Source organism: Halichoerus grypus, chromosome 8 (genome assembly GCF_964656455.1).
Source record: "Halichoerus grypus chromosome 8, mHalGry1.hap1.1, whole genome shotgun sequence".
Classification (NCBI taxonomy): Eukaryota; Metazoa; Chordata; class Mammalia; order Carnivora; family Phocidae; genus Halichoerus; species Halichoerus grypus.
In genome coordinates this window covers 4,515,324-4,528,915 of record NC_135719.1, presented here as the reverse complement: position 1 = coordinate 4,528,915, position 13,592 = coordinate 4,515,324, and the positions used below count along the sequence as shown (strand labels likewise).

General features: G+C 49.5%; 1 protein-coding gene across 1 annotated transcript in view; it reads left to right on the top strand.

The window, feature by feature from the left end:
- PDE8A (phosphodiesterase 8A) overlaps positions 1-13,592 on the top strand; it is a 156,213-nt gene that overhangs the window by 114,317 nt on the left and 28,304 nt on the right. Inside the window, exons 13-20 of the mRNA XM_078078839.1 lie at positions 2,561-2,631; positions 2,904-3,068; positions 4,344-4,392; positions 4,616-4,751; positions 6,215-6,413; positions 8,863-9,080; positions 10,418-10,550; positions 13,059-13,226. Of these exons, the coding sequence (XP_077934965.1) occupies positions 2,561-2,631; positions 2,904-3,068; positions 4,344-4,392; positions 4,616-4,751; positions 6,215-6,413; positions 8,863-9,080; positions 10,418-10,550; positions 13,059-13,226 (1,139 nt within the window). The remainder of the gene's footprint in view (positions 1-2,560; positions 2,632-2,903; positions 3,069-4,343; positions 4,393-4,615; positions 4,752-6,214; positions 6,414-8,862; positions 9,081-10,417; positions 10,551-13,058; positions 13,227-13,592) is intronic.

Below are 13,592 nucleotides of genomic sequence, written 5' to 3'. Positions count from 1 at the left end.
ATCCCTCTGTGTGGTTAGACGTGCCAGGAGTTCGTCCTTTCTACTGCGTGCAGTCCCCTGCTGGAGGGGTGTGCTGCCGTTGGTCCATTCTCTCATTCATGGGCATCTGTGTTCTCTTCCCACTTTGGGGCTGGTAAGAGTAAGGCTGCATGAATGTTCTTATGCGTTCCTGTCCTACCTAGAAGTGGAATTGCTGGCCTCTGGGCAGCTGCAGACGTCTGTCCACGAGGTGTTGTCCCACGTTCCTGCCCACTGCTGATGTGTGAGTAGTCCCGTTGCTTTGCAACCTCCCACACTTGGGTATCTCGGCATTTCAAATTTCAGCCATCCTGGTGGATATGGTTTTAATTTTAATTTTCCTGGTGACGAATGAGGTGGAGTACCCCTTTCATCTGCTTACTGACCATTTGGACATTCTCTTTTGAAGTGCTGTTCAGATACCTTGCCTGTTTTTATAATTGGGCTGTTCATCTCGCTGGTTTGTAGGAATTCTTTATATATTCTAGATACGGATCCTGTTGGATTACATGCATCACAAATATATTTTGTTAGTCTCTGGTTTGCCTTTTCACTCTCTTGATGGTCTTTAATGTGAACAGGAGTTCTTAATTTTAATAAAGCTCATTTTATCAGTGTTTTCTATTATAAGCTGGTGCTTTTTTGTGTCCTGTTCAAGAAATCTTTCTCTCGCCCAAGGTCAAGATATTCACCTGTGTTTTCTTGTAGAAGCTTTATTTTATCTTTCACCTTAGGTCTGTGATTCATTTCAAATTAATTTTTATATCTGGTGAGGATAGGGATCAAGGATGAATTTTCCCCCCACATGGAAATCCAGTTGGCCCACCACCACATTGAAAAAACCATTTTTTTGCAGCAGCGCCATTATTGTAATCAGGTGACTATAAGTATATGGTCATTTTCTGGACTCTTCGGTTTTCCTTGTTCTGTCTGCACGTGCACCGATACCACTGTTGATTGCCACATCCTCTCCAGTAAGCCTTCTTATCTCGTAGTGTAAAGTTGTTCTTCACGATTGTCTTGGCCATTCTAGGTCTTCAGTGTTTCCATACGGCAGTTGGCATCAGCTTGTTAGCTCACTCACACACACACCACCTCCTGGGCTTGCATCTGGGAGTGTCTTGAACCTATAGGTCGGTTTAGGGGAAATGGAAATCTCAATGATACTGAATCTTTCAAACCATGGATGCCTTCTGTGTCTCCCTTCAGGTGGCTTTTATTTTCTCTCAGCAGCGTTTTGCATTTTCAGTGTATAAATCCTACACATCTTTTCTTACATATATTCCTAAATATTGGTGGGTTTGGTGCTTTCATAATAGTGTTTTGTATTTCAATTTCTAATTGTTTGTTGCTAGTTTATAGAACTAGAGCTGGCCTTGTACCCGGTAACCTTGATAAACTTGCTCGTTGGTTGTCAGAGTAGTATTTATAAATTCCTTTGGACTTTCTGCACATAGGGCAGCCTTTATGCCCTGTAGTTGTTCTTCTTACTTTATTTATACTGTTGTTTCATTTTTTATAAGCATATGTCACTTTCATGACATTTTTAAATGAGAACAGGTCCTCTTATTAGCGATAAAACAGTGGATTTTATTTTTGGTTTAATGACCTTATTGGGTAGAATGGAAAGTTGGCAACCATATGCTGGTCACCAAAATCAGATGTAAGGAGTGTTGTGGGTCCCCAAAATTTAAAGTACTTAAGAGCCCCTGAGTTGGTTCATCTTGCCCCGTGCTTCTCCTTAGACCTCAGTCTGGTGAACCAAGGCTGATGTATCAGGCTGTGGAACAGTCTGTGGTAAACAGCATTTGGCCTGACAGTGGGGCTTTCAGGGAGACACACAGAACTCTGTGTGTGTGTTTTTTTCCTGCCTGGACACTGCCCGGCCTTCACTTTACCCCAGAGGAACCGTGTCTTGACAGGAGCACCAGAACATGAACAAACTGCAGACAGAGCCCAAGAGTTGCCTCCTGTCTCATGTGAGGGGTTTCCCTCATTGGTGTACATTAAGCATCACTGTGGAGAGCACCAAAAGCTGCCTTGAGAAATTTAAACAAAAACTCATGTATTTCGGTTAAGGGGGAATTGTGTTTATTGCTCCTGACATATATAAGACAAAGAGCCTGTGTGGCATTGTCTTCCAGGACATTTTTGCTCCTGGATAGCGGCAAGCTGAATATTAAAAGCCTTATTGTTATAAACGCAGAAAGAGGCTAACTGTTTGGCCTTGACTTGCTAGATTGTTTCCTCTGTTTTTCCTCTGGCCTGTGACATCAGAAGTCCAGTCTGGGGAGGCACGTGCATCCTAGTGCCTAGGACTGAAGGAAGCACAGTTGGTTCTGCCCGAACCCCAGGCTTGTTGGGATGGGGTGGCAGCCGTTGTGGACACGCAGTTCCGGTCCTGCCCCTTCATCATGCAGCTGGGCCCACGGAGGCCCTGGGGGAGGTGGGGGTAGCCAGGGAGGGCCCGGAGCCCTCAGCTGTCAACAGGTGCCCGGGGCTGTACATGCTCTGATCTCTGCGTCATGTGGTCTCCCCACAGTTGGCAGCCAGAGGCGACACTCCTCCATGGCCCGGATTCATTCCATGACGATCGAGGCGCCCATCACCAAGGTGGAGCAGTTTGTGGACGGTCTCCACCAAGCCCGCACGGAAGGCCCCGGCTCTCGGGGTTGAGTGTTTCTAGTGAGAGGAAACAGGCCTGCAACGACGATAATGCTCTCCTAGTTGTGGGGAGTGGCCCTCTCTAAAGAGCGAGGGTGTGGGCCTTGAACCCTGAGGCTAGTCTTAAGTTAGCCTGGAGCACTGTGGCCAGCCTGCCCCTCGGGATCGCTCTCCCACTGTTTGTAAGGTCATGGAACTCACGTCTTCTTTCCATGTTGTAGGTAATCAACATTATCAATGCTGCCCAGGAAAGCAGCCCCATGGCTGTGACAGAAGCCTTAGACCGTGTGCTGGAAATTCTAAGAACCACTGAATTATATTCACCACAGTTTGGTGCTAAGGATGATGATCCTCATGCCAATGACCTTGTTGGGGGCTTAATGTCTGTAAGTACCTTTGACCCGGCTGCTGGCTAGAGCCTTCTGTTCTTGTCTGTTTTCCCAGAGGTTATTTGTTTATGGGCTGGCCTGCACCCTGCCATCACCCCGGCTCCACTGCTTTCTGGCCAGAGCCGTCACCCCCCTGTTGCCTGCTGCCCAGGGAGACCTCAGCTCAAAGCAGAGAAGGGAAGAGCATATTCTAGACAGTCTGCTGGGCTGGGCTCTCCATTTTTGCTTAGGGGTCCTATGAGGAATTTAAGCAAAACTTAATTATTTTAAAGATTTTGAAAACTAGGGCAGAAAAAAGTATATATATGAAATGTTTCATACCAGGTGACAAACCAGAAAGACAAACATATGTTTAAAGAGGCACCAGGGGATGGGGCACGGTTTCCTTCCAGAACATCCTGCACAGATTTGGTGGCTTCAGACCATGGGCTCTCGGGGGTCCTGGAGGCTTCCAGCCCATGTAGCGGAGTGGTCTCACAGGGGAAGAACAACTTTGTGGGAAACAAATCATTCTATCACTGTCCGTCACTTCTTGTCTTGGTCGGAAGTAGAATTCACCTCACCAGCACCAAAAAAAAAAAAACCAACAAAAACTCCCCTCTCCTCCCAGTGCCTGCTCTCTGAAGTTCACTTGGTTTCTTAAAAACAAGGTTTTAGGCAGTAATCTGCAGGGTAGAGTGGTTCCCAGGGATGGTCATGTCAAACCATGATCTTGCCTATTTGAAGCACAGGCACCTCCAGCTCGTAGGTGAGGGGTGAAGATGATGGGGGGTGAGGGGGGAAGAGAAGAAAGGTGGGAGGGAGGGGCTGCTAGGGGCTCGTGCAGTGGTCTGGGAGGGCTCTTACCCTGAGAGGCAGCAAGAGGGCTCAGGGTGTGTGTGCAAGGCCAGGAAGAATCCACTTTCCCAGAGGAAGCTGATGTCCATCGTGGCAAGGAGGGTGGCAAGAAAATGGCGGGGGAGGCTTGAGGGGAGAAGCCAGTTGTCCCTGAGACACCGAAGCAGCGCTGAGGGCCCCCAGCAATGCTGGTCTCTGGGGCCTCAAGCAAGCTCACCTCGCTGGTGCGGCCCCTGAGCTCAGCCAGTTTTCCCGGCATCAGTCCGTGTCCTCTGCGCCAGGTAACTGAGTCCAGTGGTTGCCCACAGGGGCACTCTAGGGGCCTTGGTGGAGAGGCTGCCCTCAGCTCTCCTCGGGGACTGACTGTCCCACCGTTTTCCAGAAGTAAAGAATAGTTATGACTTTTCTTTTTCTTGTTTCCTTGATTTTTATCAGGATGGTTTGCGAAGACTATCCGGGAATGAGTATGTTCTTTCAACAAAAAGTAAGTTTGAACTTTTTAATTTTTTGGAGCACTGTTAATATTATAGTGACACGTGACACTGAAATGATGAAAACAGATTTTCCAGTCAAGTTTTCAGTTAATTTTTCTCATCAGTAACAAGTTTCTTGGTATGTCCTAAAAACTGCACAAAGTAGCTGTGCCCCAAAGCAGTAAATACTATAAAGCCTATTAACTTTGTTCTCCAAACCACATCCCTTTGCAGATCTTCAGCAGATGCCCAGCAGTATAAACGCCCCCATCTCCCTTCACGACGTCCCCCCACGGATAGCTCGGGCCATGGAAAACGAGGAGTACTGGGACTTTAATATATTTGAACTGGAGGCTGCCACACATAAAAGGTGAGTCCACGTGCAGCCTGGCAGACACACAGCTTAGCTCTGAGGGCCTCTGTGGAAAAAGCCATCCAAGGAGTGTGGTTCCTCCAGAGCCCATGCCTGGTCAGGGAGGGAGGCTCTGGAAAGAGGAGCTGGGCAGCAGGTGCCCCTGACGGCCTGGGCCTACGAGGGATCGGGGGGGGGCGGCCGGGTCACCACTCCTGCAGAGACAGCAGACTCAGGGCAAATGGGAAGTTGAGCAAGTGACTCACCTTCTCCGGGTGGCTCCGGTTTCTCCTATAAAATATGGGTATTAGTTTCTTCTGTGTGTGGTGATGTGTTGAGACAGCGGCACAGAGTCCCACTCAGAGGATAGAACTAAAAACTAGAAATACACAAACAGACACATTTGCTAAGAGCTGTCCCCAGATCTCAGTTGCTGTGCTGGTGACAGGCCTAGAGCCACCCAAAACTCCGGTCATCCTGATCTGGGTGTGCTCACAGAGAGTGAGGGTGGGATTGGGATTTTTACCTTCTGATTTGTGCCTCGCTGGAAAAGAACAGTTGGCCACAGGGGTGTAGTTGACTTGGCACACAGAGAAGGCTGCCCTGTCGGGTGGTGGCCCAGAGCTGCGGGAGAGGTGTGCTCTGTTGGCCTATGGGATAACTAACTCTTCACACCTCCTTCCGGTCTGTCCCCAAGACAGCCCTGCCCTTCAGTCATGCTCACCAGGAGTCAGCCTTCTAGTGCCTTCTGTTTCCATGTACCCCACGTGGGCAAGGACAGTAGAAAGGATCCTCCAAAAGCACATGAACCTTCGAACACCTGGCTTCTAGGTTAGTGACGCTGCATTCATGGGAGGCAGGCCAGGGCAGGTCAGTCGAGCCCTGTGGGCCAGATGGCCTCTGGATGCTGCCTCAGCATGGCCGTCTCTCGACTCTCCAAGCTGAAGGCCAGATGCCGGATCAAGGTTACTTCTCAAGGAAGGGCCTGACTTGGTGGCCTGTTGGTCACCTTCTCAGGGGAAACGGCCTCATGCTGCGGCACCCACCTCCAGGTTACTGAGACCGTTACGTGACAGGTGACAGTGTCTAGCTCATATGCCGCCTTCAGAAACTCTTACTGCTTTAGACCGGACATCTGGCCAATAACATAGGTCCAGCGAGGGCAAAGGTGAGGCAAGGCTTCAAGCCCGGCATCGCACTGATTTTGAGGAACCTACTGGTGCAAGTAGAAGTCTGAATGAATGAGGAAGGGGGTGGCGAGCACAGCTCACCCCAGCCCGTGGAGAACACGGACAGAGAGCCGGCACTGGGCGGGGGCTACCGGGAGAAAGGGCCACCCGGCGCTGCTCGGGCGGGCTCCCTCCTGCCCCCACGCTCTCTGAAGGCGGGCTCCGCTTTGCCGCTTGGGTCTGAACCTATTCAGGGCTCCCAACACTGGGCCCGTTTCTTTGTTTTAAGGCTGTGCATGTTTTTCTCTGTAGGCCTTTGATTTATCTTGGTCTCAAAATGTTTGCTCGCTTTGGAATCTGTGAATTCTTGAACTGCTCCGAGCCGACGCTGAGGTCGTGGTTACAGATCATCGAAGCCAATTACCACTCTTCTAACCCCTACCACAACTCGACACACGCTGCCGACGTGCTTCACGCCACGGCCTACTTTCTCTGCAAAGAGAGGATAAAGGTGAGCTGCGGGTGTGCACCACGCTTGGCGGGCGGGAGTGGTGGGCCGGGCTGCGGCCTCCGCCTCCACCGAGGTGCTGTGCGGGCCGCTGCTCAGGGGTCCCCACCTGTGGGCCACCTGGCCCCGCGGAGGGTGCGGCCGCACGGGGGGTTGGGCAGGAGGCTGAGCTGCGGCTCTGCGGATTCGACAGGTCAGTTCATGACGTGAGCCCCGCCCTTCTGTGGGAGTGTAAGGAGCGGATTGGTCCCCACGGAGAAAACCAGCCAGAACAGTTGACTGCAACTTGTCTGTAGGCTCAGAGTGAGACCCCAGAAGAACAGCCCTAACTGTTGCAGAGCACCTAAGTCTGAATGAGGTGCCCCTGTACCCACCCCATCCCTCAGTGTCAGCAGGGGTTGAGGCCAAGTTGATCCTTGGCCAGCTCTGCTCCCGCCTGGGGTTGCCGGCCCCGAGGCCGGAGTTCCACCAGCCAAGAGGACACCCAGGTCAGAAACCTGGAAGCATTTTCTGTTCTCTCCTCTCCCCAAGCCCATGTCATCCAGTAGGTCCTGGGACCTTGCCTACCGGGGCCCCCAGTGTCCTCAGGATTATCTCCACCTCGTGATGCCCCTGAGCCGTCCTAGTGAGGGCCCTGCTTTCTCCTCTCCCTGGTACCACTTGAGCACTCCTGCCCCCCTCCCCCTCCAGCCCCCCGCGGAACTCCCCCACACTGCCACCAGCACGAGCTTTCTGAAACAGCACATCTGACCATGCTGTTCCCAGGAGCGGCTTCCCACCTCCTACCGGACTTCGACTCCGCAGTAGGGTGATTCACAGCTCCCGACACACAGGCCCCGTGTGGGCCGTGCTAAACCACTGAGGTTTCTGGCACCCCTGTCCTCGGTCTGCTATTGCCTTTGCTGCTGCTGGCTTCCCTGTGTCCCCACCTGTCCTTCAGGGATCCGTACCAGCCTTTGTTCCTCCAGGGAGACTTGCCTGGACTACCCTCCCCCCCGCCCCCGGTACGGACTTTGATGCCCCTTTTCTGTGTGTCCCCTCCAGTGGGCCTGCTCCTGAGATGACTGCATTTGCACAGCAGGTCTGTCCTCCGCTGACTCCGTGCAGGGGCCCCTGGCCCTACTGGTGGCCAGTCACACCTGGCTCAGAGCCCCTCTGGGCGCTGCCTGGCAGCTTGACGTCCAGCTTTGAGGCAGCAGGAAAGGCGGATGAAAAGAGGTTATAGTGCGGAGAGCTTCACAGAAGAGGTTCCAGTCGAGGAATGTAACTCACTGCCCACCCCCAAACCAAGTTCCTAAGAAAGCTTTTCACGTTGTAAATGACTTCATTAGGGAAATTTTCAAAGCAGCAACTAGACTTGCATGGATCTGCCAAAGTATTTGTGTTCTTTCCGTCAGCATCCGTCATAAAATGGCTCAGAGGGTCCAGGGAGTTCCGTGGCATCACCATTTCAGTTTCAGAACTCAAGGGCAGAAGGATCCAACCCCGGGTTTTGTATCTAAGAACAGGGCTTCTTGAGGGGGGACAGCGCTGTGTCACTGCTGCCTGGTGTCCTGGCTCCTGGGGCAGCCCTCCAGGGCCATGGAGGCGGGCAGAGCGTTTTAAATAATTTTAAGAAATCAACACAATGAGAAATCAATATATTAAGACCTATAGAATGAGAAGACCAAATGATAATCCAAAATGGTTCTTTGAAATAACCAAGAAAATTAAATTCTAGCCAAACTAATCAAGAAATGCAGAAAGAAGAAGGTGCCAGACACTTCTGTACTAACTTAAAAGCCTTAAGATGAAATGTTTTACGTCACATACTAGAAGTAGGAAACCAAGAGGTCAGTACCGCGGAAGTAGTTCTTAACCTGTCGACAAAATTCTTCATAATCTGGCTCCTGACTCAGATCATCAGTGAGTTCGTCAGCCCCTTGAGGGATTTTTCCGTTACATAAACCTTTTCAGAGACTTGAAAATGATGGAGAACTTCCAGATTATTTTATCAAACTCTCAAAACCCTGACATCAGCCTGACAAAGATCGTACCAAAAGGGAGGGAAACACTAGACCAACCCTGTTAACGTAAATGATGCACATTTTAAATTATTTCTCTCAATAATACTGGTTTACGTTGGTCCAAGTCAGCATCTCAGACTTTTTGTGATGGATCTAGAGCCAGACTGGCTGAGGAGGTGACTCCTGTCTGTTGAGGACACCTCGTATTTGGGTAAGTCCTTAACTTGTGTGAGACCGGGAATCAGATAATGTTCTCTCATTAACAAGCACAAACATGCAGCTGTTTTTCAGCAGAGGTAGGGAAACTGGATTTGCTCAACACTATGCTTTTCTCCGAAATCTGGGATATTTTTCCCTCAAAGTAATAGGGCAGCAAGGAAACTCTATGGAAGGCTTCCCGGCTTTCAGGGCCAAGCCCCCGTTTTTACAAGCTCTCTCATTTGCAGCAAACTTTAGATCCGGTCGATGAGGTCGCTGCGCTTATTGCAGCCACTGTCCACGACGTGGACCACCCTGGGCGAACCAACTCGTTCCTGTGCAATGCTGGAAGTGAGCTGGCCATCTTGTATAATGACACTGCTGTGCTGGAGAGCCACCATGCGGCCTTGGCTTTCCAGCTGACCACCCGAGATGACAAATGCAATATCTTCAAGAACATGGAGAGGTGAGAGCACTGAGTAGGGGAGCATGCTGGTCCCTCTAACAACTTCGAGATACGATTCACGGACTTGAGAATTCTCTCATTTCAAGTGTACGGTGGTTGTCAGGCTATTCAGAGTGGTGCGGTCATCACCGCAGTCGACTTGAGAACATTTCCATCCTCCCCCACAAAGCACCTCAGACTCGTTGGCAATCACTTCCAGGTCCCTGCTAGAATCCCCCCAGCCACAGGCAGCCATGGGTGCGCCTTCTGTCCCCATAGATCTGCCAGTTCTGCACATTTCCTAATAAATGGGAGCACCCCTAATGGTCTTTTGTGACTGGCTCCTTTCTCTTAGCACGATGCTTTCAAGGTTCTTGGCATTTCGAGGTGGCAAAGTGTAATGCTGACATCTGAGCTTCTCGAGACTCAGAGAAGCGGTCATCTTCCAGCTCTGCTCCAAACACTCCACGCTGCCCTCCTGGGCCCAGCACGCTTCTCGGCAGTGTCGGTGTTCCAATGTTACCTTGAGGAAGCCTCCCCTGACCCCTCAGTGCCGGGTTCCTTCACAGCACTCGTCACATATTTACATCATCATTTTTCATTACTTGGCTAATGCCTGATTTGATTCTTAAGTTCTGTAAGTAGCCACTGCCCTTTGTTCGTCACCGTATCCTCAGTGTCTAGCATGGTGCCTGGTCCATGAGAGGGACTTCATAAATATCAGGTGGAAGACATTAATTTGGAAAACTTCCTTTTGCCATGTTCTGGAATTTCAGTAGGTTTTATTCATAGTTGCTGGTATAGACATCAGTTAGCTCTGGAAAAATACACAAGACCCTGGTAACCTGGGTCGTGTCCAGGGAAAGCAATGGGGTGACTGGAGAAGGGGTTGGACAGAAAGAAATGTCACAAAATGATTGAATAAAAACAAGGACTGGAGGAAGAGGTACACAAGTATTCCCTGTGAGCTTCTCAGCTGTCGGAAGCTACCCTCTAGGTTTCTGGGCACTGAAATTGTTGAATCTCAGGGTTCCTCTGTAGGGGGTACATTCTTCATAACCACAGATCTCTGCCTTTGTTCACCCCTGCTCTTTTCTCTTATTCTAAGAGCTGTGTGCCTTATGCCACAGAATGATGAACATTGCACCTGTAAAGTCATGCCCACAAGCTTCCCGATTTTAGCCTCTGCTCAGGTTCCCCTTGCTAATGATCTTGTTTTAAAGTGTTCCTTGTGACTTCCTGTCACATTAGAATTTTACCACAGTGGGTGCTATCCTAGAGAAGAGACGGTTTCCAGGAGTACCTGTCTGGTCTGGATGAGTCCTCTATAGCACCCTCTCGTTTGTCGTCTGAAACAGGAATGACTATCGGACGCTGCGCCAGGCTATTATCGACATGGTCTTAGCCACAGAAATGACAAAGCACTTCGAGCACGTCAACAAATTTGTCAACAGCATCAACAAGCCCCTGGCAGCACTCGAAGTAAATGGGGTAAGGAAGACCGACTGTAAGGAGAGCCTGTGTTTGGGGCCCTTATCCCTGTGTCTTGCGGGGAAACAGAGGGTAAGATGTGATGAGCTGTGGAAGACTTCCCCAGTAGTTCCTTGGATTTAATTTCCATTGGTTGAAAAGTTATTTAAAGTATTTTTTCCTGTCAGGAAAAAATTAAGACCTCCAAAAGTAGATGTGGAAACTCTGGAACTAACTTTAGGTTGGGTGGACCATTCCTATGCATTCTCAAACTCTTCCCTCCCCCTCTTCTTGGGCATCCTGGGGTCAATTGGAGCCCTTGAGGTCTCCTCGACCTACTCCCCACTGTGCACATGCTGTGGCAGCAATGCTGATCTCTGTCACGGGAGGGTGGGGGGTTGAGAAGGACCCTGTATTTTGGTCCCAAGGGTGACATTATTGTTGGACATCATTTCTGGATTTGAGGCCTGGAGTCCACAATGACTGCCTGGCAAGGACATTAAACCTCTGGCCAGGCAGGAGACCACAGCTAAGGCAGCAGATGGATCTGAGTTCCATCCCAGTTGTGCTTCACCAGTTCCTTGTCTGTAGAATGGGCAGAATAAAGCTGAATGCATAGGACTGGTGGGCATGGGACAAGGTAGGCACTGAATAAATGGCACCTGTTATACTAGATTCAGCATGAGATCAGCACCTACAGCATATATTTTCATGTACCCTCTTCCTTTGAGGCCCTACCACCTCCCCCACATACACTGAACATCTTGGCACCAGCTCACAGTCTTTTCCACAGCCTTCCCCCCACCCCCAGCTCCTATCACCATCCTGAGAGTCTTTACTAGGCACAGCGATGGTTTATCCTATGAGGCTAGGATTACCATTCCTTGAATTCTGACCCCACTTGACTCCCGCAACTCATCTGGTCCTGGCCTTTGTTCCTGGCTTTCTAGCTTATTACCGCCTTTACACTTGTTCCTCTTTAACCTGATTTGAAACCCACTGAGAACTCTGCTTCCTTCACCCACCCCTGTTCTCTCAGTTTGTCAACCTGCTTCTGACTTCACTTCCTTTCCAAGGACTTCCAGTGTGGAAGCACCCACACCAACCTTTTCGATGTCAACCAGGCCACTGCTCCTGGCCAACTCCATGCCACAGTCTTGGTTTCTTCCATCAAGTCTGGGCAGGTCCCAGACTCAAGCTGAGGATTCTGTACCATCGCTCATCTGCTAGTACTTGGGGTTGATTCTCTTCCACTTGAAAGTCACATCTCTCAGCTGTTAGTACTTGGGGTTACTTCTGAGACTGGAAATCAATCTGGTGAGCAGAGGAGGGACAAAGTAATATGAAAGTTAAAGTTTACAGCTAGCAGGACTGAACCGTAGTCACAGCTGAAGAGAGAAGAGTCAACACAAAGGTGGTTGGTGGTAGGAAACTTGGGGCAAGGAGACCTATCAAGGCAGCCTTGGTCATGTCCACTGTGGCACTCTCCAGGAGAATAGGCAGCCTGGGCTCTGGATGGGCAGATGCCCATCTTAATGGCATATCTGTCCTCATTGAGATGGGACCATCAGGCCTTTTTAGATCATTGCGATTACTCAATGGAACCGCATGATTGACTTTTTTGGAAAGCATAAGGAGACTAGCTTGTTGCGGTCTCTGACCGTGCTCTTTGTCCTGGTACTCCCTCTTCCAACCTGAATTTGCTTCAGAGGGCTTAACCACCAGGTCCGTTATACCGCAGGTTGAGAATCCATACCAGTGACGCTCCTTTAAACCAGACAGTATGTGGTACTATGAATAGACAGAGCCCACAACTAAAGGTAGACCTGAAGTTCTTATCCTGGCTCAGCCGGGTAGCTCTGGACAAGTCTTTTCACCTCTCTGAGTCCCAGTGTCCTCACGTATAAAATACAATAGTACATAATACTGCTTTCCGTGCCTACCATAAATCTTTGTGAGTGAAGATCAAAAGAGAATGACTGTTAAGTATCACTGTGTCTGACAAATCTGGGTACACTGACAGCTAACTCTCAAGATCATACCTATCATGGGACTGGGTTAGGGGTTGGGTTGTGCAAAGCGGGGAGCCTGGTGTGCACCACAAGATTCCTTTTGGTGAAAGAGAAGAGAAACCTTTTATGTTTACAGTTCACACTTTTTTTTTAGTAGGTATAAAAAAGATACTGCTCATGTCCCAAGGGAGAGCAGTAGCAATAGAACAAAGAAAAAGCAACTGTGAGAAATATCTGGAGTGGGAAGAAAAGAGCCAAGAAGAGGGGAGGGGCACAACGACAATCTTGAGTGCTACCCTCTACTCTTGGGCCTGCCGGAATCTCACTGGACCTTGGTTTTCCTTTTTGTCAAGTGAGGGGCTGAGCTCAGTGCTCGGATTATACTCCTCACTGGTCCGTGAAGCGCCTTACTTGTGGATCCTGGTCAGTGCCTTACTGTGTGTACCGTGGGGCCACACCTGTAAGACAGGGCTTAGTACCAGGGAACCCACTTTGATTGTGTTCTCTCATGTTTTAGGAAGTGAATAGAGATGAAGAAGCCATAAACACCATGCTCAGGACTCCAGAGAACCGGACTCTGATTAAACGAATGTTGATTAAATGCGCAGATGTGTCCAATCCCTGCCGACCCCTGGAGCAGTGCATTGAGTGGGCCGGACGCATCTCAGAAGAATATTTTTCTCAGGTGAGATGCAGCCTCTTAAGTTCCTTAACAGAGAGAAACACAATACGAGTATTAGAGGTAAGGGGCTTAACACTAGGAAATAGAGTTCTAAGTGAAATTCTGTCTTTGAAGAGCACTTCTTGCATTACAGGTTTACCAGGAATGAATTTGATTAGTTTTACCTTATCTGAAAATGTATTTGCCTTCTTTCTTGCAGAGTATCTTCACTGGCTGTAGAATCCTGGGTTAACAATTTTCTCCTAACAGCATTTTACATTGTTGTCTGCCCTTCATATTGTCTCTGGGTAGAAAAAATTCTTGTGGGACAGGAAAAAAACTAGAAAATGCAATGGCTAGAAGTTTTGCAAATTTATTGAAAGCATGTAC